At 37.3% G+C, this 25454-nt stretch overlaps 1 protein-coding gene across 1 annotated transcript in view; it reads left to right on the forward strand.

The window, feature by feature from the left end:
- The first annotated feature begins 4020 nt into the window (after positions 1-4020).
- Positions 4021-25454, forward strand: part of limk2 (LIM domain kinase 2) — a 32909-nt gene continuing 11475 nt past the window's right edge. Inside the window, exons 1-9 of the mRNA XM_048187089.1 lie at positions 4021-4351; positions 5036-5132; positions 12637-12772; positions 19965-20074; positions 22028-22219; positions 22621-22726; positions 23750-23964; positions 24156-24339; positions 25073-25159. Coding sequence (XP_048043046.1) covers positions 4336-4351; positions 5036-5132; positions 12637-12772; positions 19965-20074; positions 22028-22219; positions 22621-22726; positions 23750-23964; positions 24156-24339; positions 25073-25159 — 1143 coding nt within the window. The 5' untranslated portion in view covers positions 4021-4335. The remainder of the gene's footprint in view (positions 4352-5035; positions 5133-12636; positions 12773-19964; positions 20075-22027; positions 22220-22620; positions 22727-23749; positions 23965-24155; positions 24340-25072; positions 25160-25454) is intronic.

A 25454-nucleotide genomic window follows, 5' to 3' on the forward strand; every position in this document is an offset into this window, starting at 1 on the left:
ACATATTTATTTTGTTATTCATATAAAAAAATAAAGTAATTGCCCAGCTCCCCCTGTCAATCATCTAGCGCCCCCTCAGCGCATGCGTTCAAATTTCTCTGGCGCCGCCCCTGATTGGAGCATGTTCTGCTCAAAAGTCTGCTGCAGACTACATTAAATGTATTGCACTAGAAGGACTGGAGCATGTTACGGTATCATACAATAATACCCGTACTTCCAAAATAGTGTGGTCTACTTAAAGCTTCAGTGGTAAAATTGCTCTTTAAAAAAATAATAATAATTCCTGGTTTTGAATATAGCCATATTAAATCAAACTGGGCTGCATTTCCCAAAAGCATTGTAAGCCTAAGTATATCGTAGAACTATTGCCGCCAATGATCTGTACGATCAATGTAACTCATGATTTTGAGAAAAGAAGTGCAGGCTATGTTTTCAGGCCTTTCAAGCAGTGTGTGAGCAAAGCAACAGCATGATTACTATGGATCTGCCTTTACACACTTTGACAGATGTGTAGCTTTACTGAAAATAAAGTGATATAAGCTAATGCATTGAGTGTTTCCTTTATTAACAGCCATTATAAGTCGTCATCATAAGTTGACATGGTTGGTATGTTCAGAGCATAGGTTCGGTTCTGAAACTCTACTATGCTTCTGACATGCTCCCGCTATGCAGCCCAGCTCTGCTTATGTGCCTGCTTTTAATCTATAGGCGGAAAAATGAATAAACACAGCGTATACATGTGTGTGAATACATAGTGCAACAGTGCATAGCCTAAGCGTGTAGCAGTGTAGATTAGCACACTCTTGAGACATTAACAATCCATTTTGTCAGTTCCTTTGTGTTGGTCTTAAAGTGTAGTGGAAACACTAGCAATCTGTATTCTGTCCTATTCTGATCCTACAGTGCCAGACCTCTGAGAAAGCATCCTTTGACCTGTTTCCGCACTCATCTATGGACAATGGACAATCTATGGAAAATGGATATTGTCATCCCCATTTCAACAATCTCATTCTGACATTCAATTTGAGAGCAAATAGTGGCAAACCAGAAAAGCCTCTTTACCTTTCAGAAACATTGTTTGGATTTTACATTTGGTGTGCTACATGAAACATGTGAAATATGCTGCAGATTCTTAGTTTAACAATGAGAGAGGTGTGGTAGAGGGCGTCATCTTTAATGCTGTTCAGCCAATGACTACTTCACCTTTAAGAATGATATTAATAGCCTCTGTTCTTTCTGTTTAGAGAAACCTGAAACTATTCATGTATTTTGGAATTGCTCTCTCACACTGACATTGTGTGGCATTTGTGACTTTATTAAATGTTATGTGAATCCAACTTTTAAATTTACATACAGAAATGTAATTTTTGGTTTTCATGAATATGAAAAGAAATTTATTTTATAAACCTTATTTTTCTGTTAGCCAAATATCACATTCATAAATGCAAATTTTCTAAATGCAAACCTCTTTTTTAAAGATTTAAACATGAGATGAAAATGTATTTTGAATCTATTGAGTCTTCTAAAAGCTTGAAAGTTATGAGAACATTGGCTGTGTTTAAGAACTTGGCACTTAAAGGTGCTAAAGAGGATGTTTTGTTTTATACATTTTTGCAATATTACTTGAAACTGTCTTTACTAACTGATAAAAGACTATGTATTAGGTGCACTGAAAGGAATAATATTAATATGCATCATCTGTGCACGAGGTAGGGCCTTAAAAACATCAGCCAATCGTTTACGCGATCATCGCGTAAACGATTGGCCCTCTGGCTTGTCAATCACTGCCATGACGTTCCTTGTGAGAGACGTGCGCGGCTGCGTGCTGCAGTAACTTCCACACTCCACAGGCGCTGCATGCAAAGTTTTTACACAACTGCAGATTATGAGTTACCTGCGGTGAGTCCGACATAATGAATCCACTAACACGACACAGCGAATGCCGGTGGTAAACACTCGTGTTCCAATACTCGTGCAGGAGTTTTGGGAGGCGTTCCTTCGAAATGAGCTGTGAAGGAGGGGGGCTGTTCTTACACATGCGCTCATTTCAAAAACTCAGTAACAGTCTTTGGTTTCTCAGTCGACGGAAAGATCCTCTTTAGCACCTTTAATCCGGACTGAAAGACTGTTGGACTCTGAGTAGTGTTATTGTTATGATGTGACATTGATGACAATTGTTATTGTTCTTTCAAGCATTTAATAATAATAATAAAAAGACTACTTAACCTCACATCCAGTTCTAAGTTATCACAAGTTATTGTTATTTTATATTTTTTATTTTATTCTTAGCTTTTATTATGTCTTGTTGTTATATTTATGTGTGCACTGGAAGCTTAATACCAAGGTAAAGCCCTTGTGTGTGCAAGTACACTTGGCAATAAAGCTCTTTCTGATTCTGAGCGCCCTCTACTGCTCAACTGACTGCTTTTCTGAAATAGAAAAACTCCCCTGACTAGAGAGAATCCAATTAAATCAGTAAATACAAAAACTTAAATGAGTTACCACTATAAATTTCATCCACTGTACATAAGATATATTATATTAGCAGACCTTACATCACTTGGCTCTGTTAATTGAAATTTTAATTGCTTCAAAGTGGCTTGTTGGAATATGAGATGTTGTAGTTTCATTAGAAAAGAAACAACATGCTTGAAGATTATGGGGTGATTTGAGAAAATGGGTGTTAGAGATTATGAAGGGGTGGATTCTGGAATCCACTGCCACTTCAATATATATCTTTTAAGTTATTAATCAACATTTATATTTCTGTTAAATTCTTTGAATGACTTCTTCAATGTATGTTAAAGCATTTATTTTCCTCTGAAAAGAACATGTTATCAGTATGTTTTGGGGAAAGTTTCCTGCTCAGAGCAGAGCTCAGATCAACTTCAACCTTGAAGAAGCTGTGAATCATGTATCTGTGTATGTGCGCTAAGTGTTCTGTGCAGGTCCCTTTGTACTGGCCAACTGGCATTCTGCTTGAGACCAGCAGACGCTATGTCGTGACCCCAAAAGGACATCCGGTACCTAAATCCAGGGTCCCCTCGTCAGAATCGTGACAAAGGAAGATATGCTTCTGACTATCTGTCCATGTGTGGAAGATTACCAAATTTGTCTATCTTTCTTAGCCAATCAGAATCATTCAACCTGAAGTAATGACATAGTTAGTTGACTCTGTTAGAGTATAATTGCTGTGGAAATGTGAATGTACGCAGAGCGGCCTACGAACTCCTTGTGAGACTTGAAGCTGGCTTCTGCTGATGAAACTGCAAACTATTCTTCATTAAATTTTTCTTCAATTTATTAATTTTTTTTAAACTTTGACTCCGGGTCTAAATTCAACATATCTGGTCTCAAGGGTCCTAAACTGTTTATCCCCAACAATTAAAAAAGAGAGCAGTGTCAAAAGTATGAACAAATGCAGGCTAAATATGCATTTGCATAACTTTGAACATTTATTATCAGTGGTTTGAGAATTTGAATTCGAGTAGTCCACACTTTAACAATGAAAAGATACTCAAGGCAACATTAGGATTCTCAGAATGCTATCTAGCTGGACCATTTTAAGGGTGCCTCAAATATTCTATTGTACAGTAAGTGACTATAAAATATAGGCTATTTAAAGCGTTTTCATTGTCCATAGAATTGTCCTTTTCTTTCACTGAAAAAAGATTCTCTGTGTCATCTGAGAAACAGCAAATGGTGCTTTTCACCCAGTTAAATACACTATGGCAAAAGTGTGGACACCCCTTTCTAACTTCAGGTTTGGGTAGCCTATGACAGTAGGCTAATTCCAGTGAAAATAAATCTTGATACTACGCATACAAAAAGATGGTATGAAAGAACTTGACTGGCCTAGTGATAGTGAATATAGATAAAACTGTCGGCGAATACACGCTCTTTTTGAAGTAGTAGGTGAGCAGTGCACTGAAAAAACATATAGCAAGGACTGTGAAACAAAGGAAAACACTGCCCAGGCCTTCTGTACGCTTCGTTCCGTTAGCGATAGATGGCGCTGCGGTATCGTTGGACGTGGTCCGGCTTTGTCGCGCAGTCTGTTGCAAACGCTCCTGTTTCAGGTGATTCTGTTTGATCCCTTCCGGTCTCCGTACATAGCTATGTTATGACGTCATCTGGTCGGACGAGAGAGAAACTCTGAACTTGCTACGAAACTTTGTTTCTCCCTCAAGTTTCAGCTGCATTTACTCTGTGGGTCTTACACATGGATCAGAAATTGAGCATCGCTGATATGCGGCGTGTGAACTTCAGACTTTTCTGGACCAGCATGTGAGCTTGAACAAATAGCCTATATCATTAAATCAGATCAGAGAGGACATGGACGAACGAGAAGGTAAGGATTACGCGAACGATATTTACTTTTGGACCAGAAAATGGCTTCTTTAATACGTACTGATTAATTTTGATGTAGTTCCTGGACTTGTTTATTATTCAAAAAGTTTCAGGTCAGATGCAGTAGAAACTAACAAGGAATTTGTTCGTTCGATCGCTTGTTGTTGTTTTTGTTTTTGTTTGTTTTTTTGTGTAACGTTAGCTGACGTTTGCCGAGAAACAACACTCTCTGCCGTTTGTCAGAATTAATGTAAATATGTATTGCATAATTTCTAAATATTCAAATGTCCTCTTTAATAAACGTTCAGAACTGTTTTGTATAAGGTTTTGATCACACAACAAGCAAATAAACAGCTAAAATGGGTCCCTTCTGTAACCTGTTTTTCATTTAAGAAGAATTGGAGACCGATATTAAAGCTGTGTTAGTAAGAGAAGATTTATTACATTTAGATTCGGTAGACATTTAGTTTTAATGGTAAAATGTTAAGTATTGGTTTAAATATAACTACACCAGTCGATCTGCAGCGCGAGATTACATAATTTCGGCTCGAGCTCCAGTTTTAAAACACAACATTTCCCACGTCGAGCTGAAAGTTGAACGCGTGGGATTTCCCCATGTAAACAAACATAATCTGTGTATGAGGTGCCAGTCCTGAAAGTTCTTCTGATGATGTTTGATTGACAGATCTGACGGAGCGCGCGTGCACGGGCTGTGGCGGGAGGATTCAGGATGCGTTTCATGTGAAGGTTCTTCAAGATGCCTGGCACAACTCATGCTTTCAGTGAGTCTTAACTTGATTTCTCTTTAAACTGAGCCAGACTTGCTAGGAATGGACCAAATAAAAAAAAATAAATAAATAAAAAAATGTGTTTGATTGCTTTTCTTGGATTTGCCTACTTCTTTTAAAATTCTTACACTGCTGAAAAATAGCATTTTAAACCATCTTAACATGGTTCGCTGATCTTAACTGGTTTCCCAGTCTTGTCTGTTGGCTGGTTTTAGAAGGATGTCCAGCTGAGCACAAGCTTTGCTAGGCTGTAGACCAACTAGTCCAGCGTAAACCAGATAAGCTTTAAACTTTTGATTTTCAGCCTGATAATTGTTTTTTGTCTTATTTTGGAGAAAAATATCCAGACTATTACATTAAAATGAAAGCATTCTGCATTGTTTTCTTTCACACCTACAGGTATTATGGTCTGCTTAGTTTACTGAAGCTTTTCAGTGACTACTGGGATCTCCTAGAACGTTTACCTTAGATGTTTTATGTAAATATGTGAGAGAAAAGTTTGTGCTAAACAGTGAAATGATGAAAAGTGGAAATGAGACAGTGCAATGACTAAAGTTATCCTCCCTTTTCTAGCTCTCTTAAGACTGCTTAAAGGATTAGTTCACTTTCAAATAAAATTTTCCTGTTAATTTACTCATCCCCATGTCATCCAAGATGTCTGTGTCCTCCTTTCTTCAGTCTAAAAGAAATTAAGGTTTTTGATGAAAACATTCCAGGATTTTTCTCCTTATAGTGGACTTCAGTGGCCTCCAAACAGTTGAAGGTCAAAATTACAGTTTCAGTGCAGCTTCAAAAGATTTTAAATGATACCAAACAAGGAATAAGGCTCTTATCTAGCAAAACGATCGGTCATTTTCGAAAAAAATACAACTGTATATGCTTTATATAAACATGATCGCCCTTGTATGTGCTTCCGCTTTCCGTATTCTTCAAAACGCTTATGTTGTATGTAGTGGTCCACCAAACTCACGGTTCGGGGGTGGGGGGGGGGGTGTAACTTTGCATTTATTACTTAGCCCACTTTAACTACTCCAATACACAACAGAAGCAGAAACTACTAGCCTAACTAATACATTAATAAAGGCAAGTGAAAAGAACAAATACTGTACACCAATTACAAGCATAGATAAAATACAACAAAGTTAAAAATAAAGTAGTAGTAAGATCTAACTGTAGTATTAATTTTTATGCACAGAAATGTAATAATTAAATATAAAATGACACTGTTCACTGTATAAATTTAATATAGATTTATCTTTGTTAAAGCTGTGTTTTGTTGTTTGATTTACATGACAGACAACAGCAGGTATTTATAGGTTGCTGTCAATTTAAGAGTAACGCACACATTCGATAGATACACATCCAAATTCTCACCTCGCTCAATTAAGACTTAACCGAATGTGTTTACGAGAATACTTGCCGAGAGGGGTATTTTGACTGACATAATGTGTGTATGTGTCCATCCAAGTGCATTGAGGACGCGAAAGAGAAATCAATTTGGAATTCGCAAGCTATCTGAAACGCGCCTCTCTCTCTCTCTCTCTCTCTCTCTCTCTCTGTGTGTGCACGCGCACGCAAGCCTTATGTATGTGCATCTGTGCGCACCGATAACAGCGTGGCGTGCGATACCGAATTAAATCCTCTTTTGCCTCTTCAAGGGTTGGAATGGATTTATATTTATTTAATGTGTAAATTAGCAAGACAAAACACGTGCAAATGATAACCTTGTACTCTATTGCGGTGAAACTTGAAATTGATCCGCGAATCACATGCGTGCCGAACCATGGGGCTTGGTCCGTACGGATCACGGATCAACAACGATCCGTTTAACCACTAGCTGTATGTCCTACGCCTTCCCTATTCAACTTACCGAATGAACGTGGCGCCAGTTTCGTTTTATTCCATAAGTAGAATAGGGAAGGCGTTGGACACACAGAGTAAGCTTTTTGAAGAATACGGAAAGCGGAAGCACATGCAAGGTGATCATCTGTTTATATAAAGCGTATACAGTTGTATTTTTTTTTTTTTGAAAATGGCCGATCGTTTCGTTAGATAAGACCCTTATTCCTCGTCTGGTATCGTTTAAAGCTCTTTGAAGCTGCACTGAAACTGTCATTTTGACCTTCAACCGTTTGGAGGTCATTGAAGTCCACTATAAGGAGAATAATCCTGGAATGTTTTCATCAAAAACCTTAATTTCTTTTCGACTGAAGAAAGAAAGACATGAACATCTTGGATGACATTGGGGGTGAGTAAATTATCAGGAAAATTTTATTTGAAAGTGAACTAATCCTTTAAGGTTAATGGTGTAAAGGTCCTTTTTAAGAAAAAGCTAATGATCTAAAAACTAGAAGGTCTAAATTCAGCAGTTCTTGGCTAGATTAATGTGTCATCAAAATAGTTGCATCCCTAGTTAAAAATCTGCTTGCCAGAGTCCATTCTGTTCATATTTCTAAGGTCAGCTCTTAATTGTACCAGTGACCATTGTTGCATAAAGGACATCAGTTAACATAACTGACCTCAGGAGACTATTCTTAGTTGTGGTTTGTCAACTATTTTGACTTATTGTTTGCTATTAAACCTTACAGTGAATTAAAGTAGAAGCTTTTGGGGGCCTGATTTGTACTCAATCAGACCTTTAGACTCATTGAAACTAATTTGAGAATGACGCCCATGGATGTAAACCCAGTGGCCTTAATGCCGCCTGAGAGGTAGGAAAAAACCCTTATGTCAAGTCATTCCTAAAGTCCATAGCCAAAGATTATGGAACAGTTTTGTCATCATGATTGAATCAGTCTTGTGCTGGGAGATTTAGGACCAAATGGAGGCTCTGGGGGTTCCACCGTGTTCCTTGAGGGCAGAAATTACTCCAGGGTCTACAACATTTTTTGCAATCTGGAACAAGGGTACAGCCTAGGCCTTTTTTTCACCGGTTGAATTTTTTCTTGGTTGGATAAATTTGAGTTTCCCAATTAAATCATAAAAGCTTGTTGTCACTGGCTTAATACCATCACAAGGTTTATATAGATTGGTGCTTGAATACACATAGAGTGATTTAACTTCTTTTTACTGTTTAATTTATTATTAGCTTAATTGAGTATGACTCTTTGTTCCTCTATGAAATCCCTCTTGTTGTGGCAAGCATTCCCTGTTTTCCTATAAGCTTTTAGTTTCAGTGCAGGTAGGATCTCCTCTCTGGTTAGTTGTCACATTCATAGACATCGGCTCATAGCTCTGCAAGACAAATACAAGACCTCCCCCCCCCCTTTCTACCCCTTTTGTGATTGGAGGGACAGACTGAACTCTTATGCTTTTAATGACTGTTCTAACAATAATTATAGGAGGGCCTGGAATGTCTTCTGAAAGAATGCGTCCTGGATCTGAATTTCCCTTTTTACTTACATTTACTAGTGATTAAAATGTGATTTATGTTGTGTGTAGTTTTATAGCCAAAGTTTTTTAATACCTCCTTAACTTTGTTGCAACATTTTGTTATATATTGTTGTTATCTGTCAGCTTTCATAAGTCATATTTATGTGAAAGTACCTGCAGAAAGATAGCACTGTTTTTTTTTTTTTTTATGGTATTGATTGAATCCATGCATTGCTGTTTTGACCATGACCAAATCCAGATTTAAAATAATATTCTCTTGCATCTTTAAACATAGGTTTTTGTAGGATTTGAGGATTTGTTTTAATGTGAGGTGATTATTTTGACGGGACTTTATATGTCTGCTCCCTTTATTTCTTTTGATCTTAATCATTTAGTTCTGCGAATGAGATAGAACAGAGCTAATAGATGTCATGGGGTACCTGCAAGGATCAGGAGGTTGGAATACCAGTTGTGGGCAGCAGAATGTTTCTTTGTGAATGCTAGAATGAAGGAAGTGAAGGACTGTTTGTTCTCTATCTGTACTGTTTGTCTTGAGTGTATGTCAAGGTTTGAATCATTTCTTTTGTTTAATGTGAAGACTGTTTTTTTTTTCCTCTGGGTGTAAACTGGAAAGAGAGATTTCTTGAGATTCTGTGTAAGTGTTGTTTGCAATGGCAGTATTTTTAGGTCATTGTGATAATCATTTAAATGCCCCAATAGAAATCAGTTGTTATTGTCTATGTCTTTCAGAGGCTTCTTTTCTTTTCTTTTTTTTTTTCTTTTTTTTGAGAGCTTAAATGGTGAAGGGGTCATAAATAACTAGGAAATTCACAAAATATGGTTATTGGTCAATATTACATTTTTTTTCATTGGTATTGGTTGATATTGAATATACACTTAAAAGTTTGGGTTTTTTATATATATATTTTTTTTTTGAAAGACGTCTGTTGTCCTCACCAAGACTTCATTAATTTGATCAAAAAATGCTGCAAAAACTAATTAAACATTACAAGGTAAAATAACTGTTTTCTATTTTAATATATACTTTCAAACATAATTTATTCCTCTTATGGCAAATCTGAATTTTCAGTAGCCATTTGTCCAATCTTCAGTGTTGCATATGATCCATTAGATGCTCACCTAATGCTCATTTTAAGTTGATCTTTAAGAACATGAATAATTTAATAACACTAAATGTAATCTCTACCAAATATCAGAATGCATTTTTCATACTGTTAATTTATTTATATTACAATGCCTAAATTCACTTAAAGTGTTCAAATTATGAAGTTAATATGAGCTTATCTAAGTTCTGTGCATTGGTATTCTCCATTTGGAACATGACAGACATGTTTGGAAATTAGAGACCAAAATGTACCAGTCGCATCTGGTGCACAGGTGAAAGTTTGTCATATGTGCACACCTGCTCTGCCTTTGCAATGTCCTCACAGATGTTAGTTCACCATGTTTGCCAGAGGATGATTCACAAACATTTTCATCTGTTATGATGTCACTGTCAGAACACAGGTTGCCCAACTTGTGAGCAGGTTTCATCCCACGGGCACACAAATGGTGTCCCTAGACTGGATGACAAGGTTCTACCCACTCTGTCTGGGTGACTGACTTATTGTGTCTGCCTCTAGAAACAGAGCTTGTCAACATTCCTCCAAACAAAGGCAACAATCGGGCACATGGCCAAAATCTAGCCATTCTGTCGACAGGCTTGAGGGTTTGGTGACCTTCTCGCACTAATGTGATCATTATCAGAACGTCTCAGCACTATGTTGCTTTTCCACATCCTCCCTACGTTCATTCCATTGAGTGGATTTTTTTTTTTTTTTTTTTTTCAGTTTTCCCCATTTCTTTCCCTCTATTTCCCTTTTTCTGGCACATGGTGTACCAGAGAAAACAGCATTCAACAGAACATTGCATGCCAGACGTTTCCCTTTGGCACTTTGTCTCGTTGGGTTTGTCAGAAAGTTGGTTTCGAGTGATAGTTGGCCTTCAGTATGCAGGGCTCGATTTAGATGCTAAAAAATCTGCTACATATAGCTTTAAATGTGAACTCAGAATTCTAAAATTGGGGGGAAAATTACTATAACTTTTATTTAAGTTGGTACATTTCCATTCATACCACACACCAAGCCATTCATGCTGCATGCCAAATCAATTTTAATAGGGTATTTAAAAAGATTAATTGTTAATACCTTCAGCATTGTAGAATATTCATGTTTTCCTCATTGTGGAAATAAAGCTCATTGAACTTCTGGAACATGGCCTGGGGATGATTTCCTGCCTGGATGCTTGGACTTTGCTTTGGTTCAGACTTGGTGGCTGTCTACCTCCTTTCCTGACCAGAGTCTCTTAAAAAATAAGTAACCATTGTCTGAGAGTTTAATCTTGCTCTTTTACCCTGGCGGCAAGATGCTTTACTTTCTCACCTGCAGGTGTTACCTTTAATTTGTGCCTTTTGGAGCATTAAGGATCTAAAATTCTGTGCTTTATTCACAGTGGAAAATTTGACCAGATTCACTCCTTACAAAATTGTTTTAGCTTCGAGGTTTTTTCGAGTGGCTGCTTCAGTTCTGTCCTAATAGACTTATGATCAATAATGATCCGGGAACAGTGTTGTAATAACTACCTAAAAATAGCATGAATAATAACTACACAGTTCACAGGTGTAATAAATCATAGTATATTGATTACCTATTAGCGATTCATTTATAAAATTAAAATTGTGTGAGACAAAACAGTCCAACTATTTGGTATCGTTATTTGTCATTATATTTATGCAGAGTTGTTTTATGATCACTAATACAACAGCACACATACTTTACAGTGACTGGATTTGGTGTATATTTAGCAGAAATATTTTGGGCATTCATCATGGTACTGCCATTCGCCTCTAAGGCTTTACTTTAAAGTTACACAGCCATTACGTGTTTCACATCTGATGTAGGTCCTAGTTGCCCCCCTCCTCACCTCACCTAGTCTGGCAAAACAAGCTGTGGCATGTAAAGAGGAACTTTTTGCTTTTCAAGCATCCTTCCCTGTCTCCTCTGGACAAGTGATCCTTTATTGTTTCAAAAGGCCTCAAGGTGCAAGTGCTCTGCTGTTCAAAGTCTTTAATTAGGTTCCTTTTTTTCCTCATAGGAAGTAAATAATAGCTTAAAGTGGCATAGCTTGTATCCCAACATCAGGTTTCAATTGTAGGTAGGGTGGCTGAAAGAAGAGTGTATGAGAAAATTTCATGACTTGTTTTGGCTCATGTCCCAAATTCCTTAACTATAGTGTTTGTGTGTGTTGCCCGGTTGGACTTTGTCTCAGCCACGATTGAAAGAATGTTTTTGTACGTACTGTATGTGTTTCCTTTGACATCATTGACCACTGCTTTAGCTTTACCTCAGATACTAAGAAAATATGTCTTAGAAGTAGAATGTACTTTGTGAGTTATGCTATTTTCAGACGTATGGCTGAAACACTGTAGACATTCAATAACTTATGTTTTTACTATCCTTTGGACCATCTGTTGAACCCAAATGTTTGGTGAATGTTAAAGTTCAACTAACAATGAAATCATTTACCTCATTTCGTTCCAGACCTGAATGACATTCTTTTGGCTGTGAAACTCAAAAGAAGAAATATTGAAGAATATCCTGACCACTCTTTTAAAGGATTTTGGATTGTCAAGCTCTAAAAAGACAAACAAATATATAATAAAACTTTAATTAAAGTAGTCAACCTGTGATCTAAGCTGTATGTTCCAAGTCTTCTGATATATTTTTTTGTGAGGAACAGAAGAGTGACTGTTCTTCAATATTGCTGCTCCTTGTATTCTACTGAATAAGGAAAGTCCTGTGGGTTTGGAATAGAATGACGAAGAGTAAATGATTGTTAGGTAAAATTATATATGTGTGATTTTCCCATTGACATGGTGAACATGTCAAATACCTAAAACAGTCACATGCTTTGGTACTGAGCAAAGCAATCCTCCTCACTTGCTAAACATTTCAGTCAATCAGGTTTCTATTCTCTCCTGGAGAGCTAAATTCAGACCAGTTGCTTAAGGGAAAGTCTGTAAGCAGAATGTTTCATTTACAGACTTTTCCATTCTTTTTTTCCCCAGGTGTTCTGTTTGCTTTGATCTGCTGACAAACTGGTACTTTGAGAAAGAGGGGAGGCTGTACTGTCACAAACACTACTGCGAGAAGTTTGGAGAGTTGTGCCATGGTTGCTCGCTGCTTATGACAGGACCTGCTATGGTAAGAAAAGCCATGTGAACTTGTCTGAATTTCATTGCAGTGTATTTGTTTTTCTTGAGAGTTTCAGAAAAAAACAGAGAGAGTAAAGAAACTCACTATCAGCTGCAAGGTCTTAAGAAGATAATGTCGGAAGGTTCTGCTAACCTGCGCAAGAACCACTTAGATAACATGCCATTGTCTCATTCAGTAAATATTTACATGGCTAAAACAAGAAGTCGAATGAAGGCAGGCAAAGTCAATAAATGCAGATGTTTTTCATAGTCCTGCAGAGGTCACTGATAAGGTAAAGGTTGGTGGACAGGATTTAAACTCTCTTTTCCACTCCTAAAGGCCCAGATATACTTCAAACAGAATCGGAGAACAAACTGATGTGACAACACTTTGAACAAAATCAGGCCAAAACAAAGTTCGTTTGGAGTTTGTTTTGGGAGTTCGAAATGGCTTGCCAAAGCGAACTCTCAGGAAAAGTTTGCGCCAGCTACAAAACACCTTCGAACTACCATTGGTTCGTGACGATAACGTAATAGGCTAAGCGCTAAGGCTCTGTCGTCTTTTACGTGGAACTCTTCTGACTCATTTAATCTGTTGAGTCTGTCGTGGTAAGACCTCTGTGGGTGAAATCATGAACACACTGGAGAGCCGCTTTGTAGTAGAAAATGAAGTACTTTGGTGAAATGAAACACTGACACTGTTTTTCATGTTTGATACTCTAAAGCTGCTTGCTTTTAAGCAACCGATTGAATAAAATGCCATATAAATAAACAAGACGTGACTTTACTGGAGGCTAATTTGCAGAGCTCGTGCTAACATGTTATGATCGGATGCTTTTCTTATGCTTTCTATAAAAAAAATAGTGTTGTGTTGTTTATTTTGTTATTGAGAGGAAAGCGTGCAGCACTTATTTACATATTCATCTAAACGCCAATCTCAGCAGTGTGGGCGGAGTCAGATATTTGAACTTCTTTTTACTCCTAAACGAAGAATGAAAAAGAACTTCGCTGTGAGTATATCAAGGCCTTAATGTGAGTGGTGAATCCCATTTGAGTGATGAGTGAGGAAAGCATATGAAACACAACGCTTCAGTCTCTCTTTATGAAGTCCTTATGTCAGCATTATTTTTTTCTAACACTTTTATGAGTCAAAAACGGCTGTCTCACAAATGATCAAAGCTCTGCTATATCTATTAAATAGTTACAATATATTCCACCATAAGGTGGAAGTTACAATTATCCAAACTTTCATCAGATTCAACAGAGCTTGTGCTGAGATGTGTCATTGATTGTTTTGCCGCCTTAATGGGATGGTTCACCCTAAAATGAAAGTTCTGTCATTATTAACCTATCCTCATATATTCATCTTAAGCCGGGGACACACCTAACGATTAGCTGAAACATTCTAAGACTGAACTGAACACATACACCGATTGTTTCCTGCGACTGAAGCAGATTTAAATACTTACACATGGAATTTAAAAACCGACTGTAATCGCAGACTGAACGCAATTGGCTCTGACTGGACGCGTTTGAGCGCGATCAGTCATAAGTATCAATTTACATTCATAATCGGCCTTACAATCGTTAAGTGTGTGTGCGGCTTTAATCCATGTTTCACAGAACAATTATTGTTCTGTGAAACATGGATTAAGATGAATTGAAGAATATTTCTATTGACTTTATGGTAACACTTTACAATTAGATTCCATTAGTTAAGGTTAGTTAATGCATTAACTAATATTAACTAACAATGAGCAATACATTTGTTACAGTACTCATTAGTCTTTGTTAACATTAATTAATAAAAATACAGCTGTTTGTTAGTTCATGTTAGTTCAGGTTCATTAACTAGTGTTAAAGAAACAACTTTTGATTTTAATGATCTATTAGTAAATAGATAAATTAGTAAAAAGATTAACATTAACTAAGATTAAAGTAAGATCTGTTTCTCTTACAAAGTAATAGTGTTGTAAGAATACCAATTAAGTAATTTAGAGCAAACTTTTACATTCAAGGACCCACCTAGAGAAGTATAGGCCTAATCTATCTCAAGACCCACCAAAATATTTGAGATTAGAAAACAATTGACATTACTGTAAGCTTAATGTTAATCTTAATTAAAAGTTTGACAGAAATTGAGTATTTAATAAAGATAATTTTATTTTATAGTACAACTGTAAAACTTCAATGCTAATATTTGTTTTAAAGAGTATATGAAATATGTGCAAAACTTGAAACACTCACTCCGGTGCAGATATGAACTGTAACTGCGAGTGTTGTAAACTCATCGCGCGTTCAGCACAGAGAACGCGCTAATGCTTATTCCATTTATGTACATGTGAAATGCTTTTTACAGACAGCTTCCTTATTTGTTGGTAGATAGCCAAATGCACACGAAGGAACGAAAACAACAAACTCTTTATATCTATGAAAGACAACAGTGCTGAGTTGAACAGACGACAGAGATGAATGAACAGACCTGAAATGGCCTTTCATGACATTTGAATTCTCCGGTGTAATGCAGACTCTTGCAGAATACAGTGCAGTGTTTGGAGTGAACCAGAGGCGGTTCTAGGATTTGATCTTCGGGGGAGGCTTAGCCCTCAGTGAGAATATGTAGCAAGAGACCATCTCTTAAATGGTGCCTCTTTAAAATAAATAAATAAATAAATAAATAATATAAGTTATTGCTTTTGTTGTTTTTGACCGTAACCTTACAATACCAACATTTTAGATACCAGTGAAATCTCACATTTCTCAAATTACAAGCAATAGCCTAATGCACAGATCCATTATAGCACACACATAACTGTTTACGTTCAGTTAAGACTGTGTTTATGTGGATATTCATCAAAACAGGCATTTTGGCATAATTTTGTGTGTATTTGCTCAAGAAGACGCGAAAGATAACTCTAGTACTCTAGTGCCATCTCAGCCTGTCTGAGAGGCGGCTTTCAATCAAAGACGCTATGGAGGAGAACTCTATAATGTATAATATGGGTGTCGCAATATACCGGTATTGATGATAACTGTGATATTCAAAACATGAAAAATCGCTATCTTGTTAATTAAGGGTGTGACAATATATCGTGATAACCGTAATATTTAAAATGAATAATATGCATGATAACATGACACGTAAATAATCCAGCGCCAGTACCTGGTTGACATCCCAAAGTACAATAGGTGGCGGTATTTCACCTTAACGCTGCAACCTGGGATAAAACAGAAGATGCAGTGCGCACAGCTGCTACTGCCGAGCAAAAGTATGTCATCTGATAAGACGGAGGATATTCTCTACACAGCAGAGCATGTGAGCGAAGCTCAATATTTCGGTCTATGCCAGCGCGCTCCACTCAATTGCTCACTCTCACCGGTAAAACGATGTTTGCTCAAATCCCCCTCCGACATGAGATTTCTCTGTACTATATGTGTTGTAGCCATTAAAGAAAACGTATTTAGTTTCATATTTATCTTTAAATATTATAATGTCATTTTTTAAATTTCATCTATGTTGATTATGAAAAGTGAACAGCATGAGTAAGATAGGATAGCTACATCATGAGATGCGCAATATATCAGGAGACATGGAGTGGGTCAGACATGATTTTGACCACTTTATAAAGTTTTGTTTTGTAGAAAGCCTTTCGTTAAAGTGATTTTTGTTTTGTATAAATCTTAATTTTAATCAATGTTTTATCAACTAATTGCCTGGATTTAATAAATAAGCAAATATAGCAGACAGTATAATCATGACATGGAGGTGCCGGTGCGATCACTTGCACTTGAACTGGAGCGCGTCTCATAAACGAAACTCTCACAGACGTGAGAAATATATCTACAGAAAACTTGAAATGTCTACTTTTAAACGAAACAATTTAAAACGAAAAGTAGGCTACTCTCTGATTTTGTAATCTGTATTAAATGTGCATTTAAAATGCAGATAGACATTTTAAATGATTTAACATGAAGCAAATTAACGCACCATTTTGACAGTACAATATATGGTTTGTCTGTGTTCAAGCCATCTTAGCTATCTTCGTAAGGATAATGTAGCCTGTATTTATAATGCTATGCTAATCTATATAGCCTTTATCACTGTATAGAATAATATAAAATAAAATATTTTCTGCCTCAATGTGCATCAGAAAGACTTTTCAGTTCTTTGGGATACATTCAAGCAGTGTTTTTTTTTTACTCCAGCTTGAAATCAGATCAACTAAATGTTTGTCTTCCTTCATAAAAATTTGCTAAAGACAGAATGCAAAAAGTAAAAATAAAGGTGCCTTGTGTTTATCAGTTATTTGTTTATCAGTATCTGATTACCCTTAAGTGTAGTTGTTGTATGCAATGGTGTAATTCATTGACTTAAAGAATGAAAAAGACAAAATAAAGTAAAGATGAATTTGACTGATAACATTGTTTTGTTTTTTTCTATGTGTTTCAAGGTTTCTATAGATATCGCAATATATCGATATCGTGAATTCTTTTGGCCACGATAACTGTGGTGTGAAAAATCTGATATCGTGACAGCCCTAATATATACCTCATTAGTTGTCTCATGTGTCTCAAAAAAACTTGAATCATAGCTCCCTTTGTTAATCTCTGTCTTGATTTCAGCCTAACTGTTATTGCTGACTGTTATAAATGATCTCATTCCTTTGAACAGAATGACTGATCTGAAGGCTGGAATGGCCACAGTGTTGTGTGCCGTTTCATCATGGGTCTGGAATGCCTTTGCATGGGCTTCAATGAGGAGCTTTGTAATCATAATGCTGATGGAAGCTGTATTAATGTGAGAGAGACTTACAAATCCATCTCTAATGTAAACAAATCACTTCTCACTAAAACAGGTAGTTTTTAAATGGGTTAAGAGAGAAAGGGAGAGAAAGAGGAGAATTTGCCAGTGATCAAAAAGCATAATGGGCCTTTTCTGTTTGGGCTTGGATTAACTGATGCCAAGTATTTCTGGTTGGAGAGACTCGGGGTGCATTGCCAGTTGGGCTCAGAAGCACAAGCAGCGGGGTGTCAACCTTTGAAAGACAGGGAAAAATTACATCCTCATAGCTGATGTGCTTGTTTAAATGTGTTTGTGTATTTGTTCATAGACCATCCATGATAATGAAAATGATTTTCTTTGGCTGCCTGAAAGTTGATGAATGAGTTCCTCATTGTTGTTCAGTTTAGTACATTTTCTGGCCTATTTGTGTTCTGTCCTTTCTTCATCTTGGTATGAACTTTTTATGTCTAAAGCTGCTGTACTGGTTTTGCCACCACTTTTTAGCACATCAAATGTTGAGAAATAAACTTGGTAAATGAGATGTGTAGTTTTTTTTTTTTTTTTTTTCCCTGTTCTTTGTTCACTTAGCCGTGGTGATGTGATGTGTAGTCCTAAGGAAGGGGCGGCTCTTTTACAATGTACTGCTGGGAAACAGCCTTTCTCAAAAGCACATTCACACTGTACTGTAACACACAGGAAGGTATGACATTTAGGAGTCGTGTAAGCACCAAAAAGATTTGAGACATCATGCTTACTCACAAGTTGAACCAAGTGTCAAGCAGTTCAACTAACTGCCCTTTTGCAAAGCACTGTAAATGTAGTCAGTGAAAATTTAATTGCCTCACTCCCATACTGTCTGCTCCACACACACATACACACACACACACACACACACATTTTATATATATATATATATATATATATATATATATATAAGTAATAAGTAATTTGTAATGGTGATATGCATGTCCATTTTATGCTAGAATGAGTGAGACCAAAACCAAGTAGGCATAAAATCCTCTAATTGCCTGTCTGCATGTTCTACACTCTGATTGTTGAATAGTTTAGTCTGCATGAGGAGGTGTGGCTTACCCAGTTGAGAAATTACCCAAGAATTTGGTTAGTCAAACCCTGGGACCGTTGATTCACAGCTCGGTAAACATAACTGCTAATCTGTCTTTTGTGGTACACATAAAATGAAATCGCAGCGTGACCTCATACTTTCTCCATTCAGCCACAATGAAAGGAAGAGCCAGAGGATTATTGGTTAAATAATTTTCCATTCACAATAAGAGAATAAAAGTCTGTTTCTGTTCCATAACCCTTGTTGATTGGCATTTCTTTTTATTTAGAATTTATGAGTTTGTGTGCCTTCATAATACAGTTCAAAAAGAGCTGCAAAGTGTGTGTGTAATATCTTTCTAAGGAGTGAAATGGAAAGCTACTAAGATTTTGGCACTGAGACTTTGATTTATTTGCAAAATCGAGGTAATTAATGTGTTTGTGGGTTTTATTTGGCTTTTATTCTGAGATAAATGTGTCCTTAGAAGTTGAATAAATCCCACAAAACTTCCCTTTGGAGACATCCTCAAATGTATGAAAATCATTAATAAACACTTTTTTAGTGTTAAAAGTGCAAGATGTTTTCTTAGGGAAGTAGTGTTGGTCTGAAGTTAATAGAATATGCTATATATCAAAACAGTACTTTAAAATATCCCAAATCCCTTTAAAGAAAGGGATTTGGGATATTTAATTGCTTACAAGGTTAAAAAAATGTGTTTGATTTATGCAAATGAATTCTGTGGAATGGTTAGTAAATGACTGTTTATGGTTAATGTATTTCCAGTAAATTCTCAGAATAAAATGTTATGTGTAGTTCTTTCCGGTTTATTTGTTTATCAGGGTAAAATGTCAGTAAAAGTAAAAAGAGAAAACTGTTTTTCTTCTTGTAAATGTGTATTTTCTAAGATTTATGAGAGGGAGGTCAAAGCGAGAGCCTGCATTAGATAGAGGTAGGAGGTATTAAACAGAGATTGACACAAATTACGTTGTGCAAGAGCATGGGATCATGGTTATAGAAAGGGTCTGGCAGCTTTATGTCTCTTCTGATAACAGACTGGCCCAGACACTTGCAGGTGTTACAGAAAAAGATAGCACACATGCTCACGTCACTGCCAAAGAACGCAGACTGAACGAAGACGGTACACCGACACAAAGCAGATGAAGCACAATGAAAGCATGATCCACCATGCCTGAGCTTGGCAGAGAGAGCTGTGAGCATACACTGAGAGTATTCCATAAAGACTGTATCTGGACCACTGTCAGGGCTGGTGTTGCTGGCATTTAGGATTTTCTTTTGCGAAATGAAATCACGAGGCATCTGATGTTCTGACCTACGCTGGGCATTTGTGTGTTTCAGGTGGCAGGAGACTATAAATACCACCCTGAATGCTTTGTGTGTTTGAGCTGCAGGGTAGTGATTGAGGATCAGGATACCTATGCCTTAGTGGAACGTACCAAACTTTACTGGTGAGTAACTTCACACTTTTCAACTCCAAATTTTACATGTATTTATAGACTGTATTCGTGCAGAAACTTTACACACACTAGCTCTAGACTGTATTAATGATTCCTCTTGTGTTGACTTTACATATCTTAGCTAGGATGACCAGATGTCTTGGTTTTACAAGGTGTGCCCAGACAATTCACACACAAAAAAAGTACATATGTCCCAGTTTCAGTATTAGGCTTACTGAATTTTCAATTTGAATTAAAGGGATAGTTCACCCAAAAATGAAAAATGCACTCATAAGCACGAGACATCACTGCCGTTGTCAGAGCGCGATCAGACCTCACTAAGCGAATGCTGAACTCAGTTGGACATTGTGGTGTTTTAGATGTAAAAAATTATATAAATGCTGTTCGGTTTCTCGCACAAACCGATCGTTTCGTGTTTTAGGACATCGATGTGTCGTCACGAGCCGCAGGGTTTAATTTGGATTTGTCTGCAAGTTTTCTCAACTCTTATTGATAGAGTTTCCATTCACTCGCATTATTTCACTGACAGACGGCAACGGTTGCAGTTAAAGCAGAACTAAGTAACTTTTTTTACCTTCATAGATAAGTCCTTACGATGGTTAATTGACTTGTAGTGGTGTGTTTGAGGCGAGCACTAACCCCCTCTGGCACGTCTACGCCAGAATACAGCACTTGCAAGTTGAGCTGCACCGATCTCGCCTCATGTTCACGTTCACGCGAGAGTGACAAAATGCTTTACGGTAATTCAAAAACAATGTATATATTATGACTTTATAAGACAATTTCGAAAATTACCCACCTCCATCGAGATTTCTTGTACTGTATTTGCAGAACTACTGCGCTGGTGAGCGTTGTAGTCGTTGTAGTCCAGAGCTATGCTTGGAGTATTTACGACAGTGTGATTCACTGAAGGAAACTGTAGGGGGAGCTTCGCAAATCTTACTGAGTTCTGCTTTAAAAATCAACATTTGTGTTTTACTGAAGAAACAAAGTCACCTACATCTTGGATGCGCTGGGGGAAAGCAGATAAACATCAAATTTTCATTTTTGGGTGAACTATCCCTTTAAGTATCTTCAGTGTCAATTTATCTACGGTCTCTGGTACCATTTGTGGTGCTCAATAGGATGACGTTGCAGAGATGCAAAGCTGTTTTTGAAAGACAAACTGAACAAAATCTAAGAATTTCTTTGTGCAACACGTGGAATTATGTAGTGTTTTATGAGGGTTACTACCCTCAGCTTACATTTTTTACACTTACAAAGGTAAATCATCAAATTGGCATTGCAGGTAACCAGGTAAATTTGCATTTCTATTATTATTTTATGTAATGATAGGTGGACACCTCCCGTTAAAAACACCCCCACCGCCTGTTTGTCCTGGTTTTAGACTTTTAAAAAATCTGGTCACCCTTATTTTAGTTACAAACTGTACTGGTAACCAAATTAACTTAAAATTAACTGGTGAGGAAACCTTATGCAATTTTATTCTTTTATAAAATGTATTCTTTAATAATAATTAAGACAAATTTTTTTTTCACGAATAAGGCTTATTATTTCCAAATTTTACTGAGAAAACATCACATACATTAACTGTCTGTGGGGAGACTTTTCAAATTAAATTCAAACTATGGGAACTTGGGAAATGTATATTATATTCAAACAGTAATGGTAAACAGAATTTATTTTATATGATAATAATCATTATCTCCTAATTTTTTTATCGAAAAGGCTTTTTATTGGACTTCTTAACTTGCATTTTGTGTGTGCTCAGCATGTAGTTTCTCTTCATTTGTTGTTTTCAGTAAAGCACAGGTAGGTTGACACATCTGAGTGTTACATAACATGTCTGGAGGTGACTTGCTCTTGTCAGGTCTTGCCTTAAAAGTTCAGGTTCTAAAGTTTTCGAACTCTAGTAAGGCTCATCAGCTTGTCTCTCTCACACAGTGGTAAATGCTACAAGCAGGTGGTCCTGACACCGATGTTGGAGAAGCGTGGTTTGGCTGACTCTCCAACAGACCTGCTCCCTCACACGGTGACTCTGGTATCCATGCCTTCTGCCACCAATGGTAAAAGGGGCTTCTCTGTCAGTGTGATTAGAGACTGCACCAGTGCCACGGCCAGTGTCCAGGTCAAAGAGTAAGTAAGACATGCAGAATTTAATTAACATGTTTTAAAAAAAAAAAAAAAAAAACCTTTATGCATCCCCTGCTTTCCTTACTTGAGATCTTCGTTTGAGTTTTGGTTAAGCAAGCAGAATATGCTGAGAAATATTTTGAATAATAGCGACTTGAAGTTATTTATCACCTCACAGATTCATCACAATGCCACCACACCCCATGCCAGAGACACTGTTAATGCCATAAGGAATGTGTTGCATAACTGTGGTGATACAACTGCTCGTGTTGGATTGAGGGCACAAACTGACAATTTGTTTTTGTGTTCTTTGGATTTAAAACCTTAACAGAAAGCTACAAGATTTCTCCCATCATTCCTAACCTGTCTTTTGATGAAAATTTCCCGAAACCTTTTCCTTACAGGGTCAGAGGGATGCATATTAGTCCAGAGGTTCGGAACGCCATCCATGTTGGGGACCGAATCCTGGAGATCAATGGACTCCCGGTGTCAGCTTTGATGGAGGAGGAGGTACTTTCCATTTATTACTGCTAGCGTGCTTGATATTAGCTTTGAGGTGAAATCGTGCCAATGCTAACGTGTTGAAGCAGAGTGACAATACAGAGGAACGGCATGGTAACCATTTGAAATACAAACTCATACCACAGCTTGTCTCAGCACATACAATGACACTCCTTTCATACCTTGGTAATTACTTTAACCTGGTCATCACACTGAATTTCCATTACATCCTAGAAACAGGCTCTTTGTTATTGCTTTGATGGTTTTTTATAATTCATATGGCACTTGGCACTTTGCTATAACTTCATTGACCTGCATCTGTTGGGTTTTGTTAGTGTTAATGTTGCAGAAGCAATATTTAGTTTTCTTAAGAATAGAATGTAGTGGAGTCATGCATGGTTTAACTTTGTAATGCATACCTGCGTTGGGAGGTTTGTGTGAACTCTGATTTAAATGCTTTGCATTCTCACTGTGCATTTGTAAATTTGATTTCATTTTCCCACCATTTCTCCTTAACATTTGAATTCCACTGCTTCTCATCTGTGCCTTAATTTAATCATGTGCCATTGAGGTTTTAGGACTGACTTTGTTTGGCAGCCATCCGCCTGTTGTAATGAGCAGCTTGAGGTCCACTTAATCCTAAAAATGGAAAAACGTAAAGTCCTAAAATGGAACGTAGACACAATTACAGAAAGCTGTTGGATGTCCTCATTACTGGATGTCCAGATTTGTCAACCTAAAAATATTGAATCTCAAATGTATTCCACTGTTCCTGTGTATTACATAATCTTAGATTTATTGTTGGTATTGAAGGCTTATCTTTTGCACCTTTAGAAAGACCTTTTGTGTGGCACCAGCTTTGACTGGGAGGGAAATCAATGTTATCTATGTGAACAGCACTAGTGCACAATGCTTTTGAAGTTTATGACTAAATGCTGTCCTCTAGCTTTTATTGTTGTTGTGGCGCACAGTCGCTTATAAAAAACGACCAGAGTTTTTTGTGAGCTTCTGAATTCTGATTGGTCATTTCAGGTGGAGGACCTCATCCATCGGACCAGTCAGACACTGCAGCTGTTGATGGAATATGATCCAGTCAGACAGCGTCTGGACCGACTGCGCCTGGGCACTACCTGCAATCAACTTGGTGTCCCCGCGGCCTCTCGTATGCGTCTGTCCTCTCAGGCAGATGCTGAGATTGAGCGGAGTGACACAGTGGACAATAGGACTTTAAAGAGGAGGTCCCTCAGGTAACTTATCCAATCAGGTTTCAGCACTGGGCTTGTGTAGGTTTAACATTTAAAACTGAAGCACAGTTTTCTTATTCCAAGTGGATGTGGACATACAAGAAATGGTCCAAAGTAAATATATATTACACACTCCTATTCTCATTGCTATTTGGGCTTATACAACATTAATACTTTTATCTTGTGTGTTGTAGACGTAGCAACAGCACCTGCAAGTCTCCAGTCTCATCTCCTAAGGACCCTCCAGTTCTGACTCGAGATATTGGGCGTTCTGAATCCCTCCGCTCTCCTTCCAGCTGGTCCCACCGTATCTTCCGTCCCTGTGACCTCATCCATGGAGAAATCCTTGGAAAAGGCTTCTTTGGACAGGCCATTAAGGTTTATTACAACATACAACATATCTCATTTTCCTTGTAATGCAGTGTAATGCAGTCATTGGTTCCACAAAGTTGTCTAGAAGAGCTGTATCGCTGCATTGAATACGTGTAGTTCATTGTTGGAGGACAGGCTTGTATTTCCTTCTGTACCAAAATCATAAGGAATTTCGGTTCTGATTCCACAGCTCTAAATTGCATTTTCTTAATCATTGAATTTCCAAACAACTCAGCTGAAGAAATTTCTATTGCCTTGGAATGCCACAGTGCAGGATTATAGTTCCATTCGCAACTTGCAGAAGAATGCAGAAGTTCGAGAACTCTTAATGAAGTTCGTTTAAGGGATAGTTCATCCAAAACTGAAAATTTTGTCATCATTTGCTCACCCTCAAGTTATTCCAAACCTGTATAACAGAAAAGAAGATATTTTAAAGAATGTTGGTAATCAAAGAGTTGACGGTAGCCACTGACTTCTATAGAAGGGAGGGGAAAAATACTATGGAAGTCAATGGCTACCTTCAGGTTACCAACATTCTTTAAAATATCTTCTTTCATGTTCAACAGAAGAAAGAAACTCATACAGGTTTTGAACAACATGAGGATGAATGCCAGTAAACGATGACAAGTTTTTCATTTTTGGGTGAACTATCCCTTTGAAACTATTTGGTTCCAATATTTTTGAAGAACCGGAATCATTTTTTCAATTTCCAAACCTAATACTGTGTGATCTTCTGTAGGTGACCCATAAAGCCACAGGTGAGGTTATGGTCATGAAGGAGCTGATCCGCTGTGATGAAGAGACACAAAAAACGTTCCTAAAGGAGGTATGAAGATCCCTTTCTTTCCCCGCAAGTATCTCTCATTCCTCCATCTGATTACCTCCTTAATTTTTTCCTTCATCTCTCCGTATCCACTTTTATTCCTTCCATCCCTTTGTTGTCTGTACTTGGTCAGTATCAGAGTGTGATTTAAACAGATAAAACAGATCCATGTGGCGCCGGGATACAGTGATGCTGTAGGGTTTGTGATTTTCTTCAGAGGAAAAGAGATTTAGTCTTAGATTTATCCAGTCTGCATTTAGTATGAATAACTTTTAAGAATCTCAACGATTAGTGTTTT

This window comes from Megalobrama amblycephala, linkage group LG4 (genome assembly GCF_018812025.1).
Source record: "Megalobrama amblycephala isolate DHTTF-2021 linkage group LG4, ASM1881202v1, whole genome shotgun sequence".
NCBI classification, from domain to species: Eukaryota; Metazoa; Chordata; class Actinopteri; order Cypriniformes; family Xenocyprididae; genus Megalobrama; species Megalobrama amblycephala.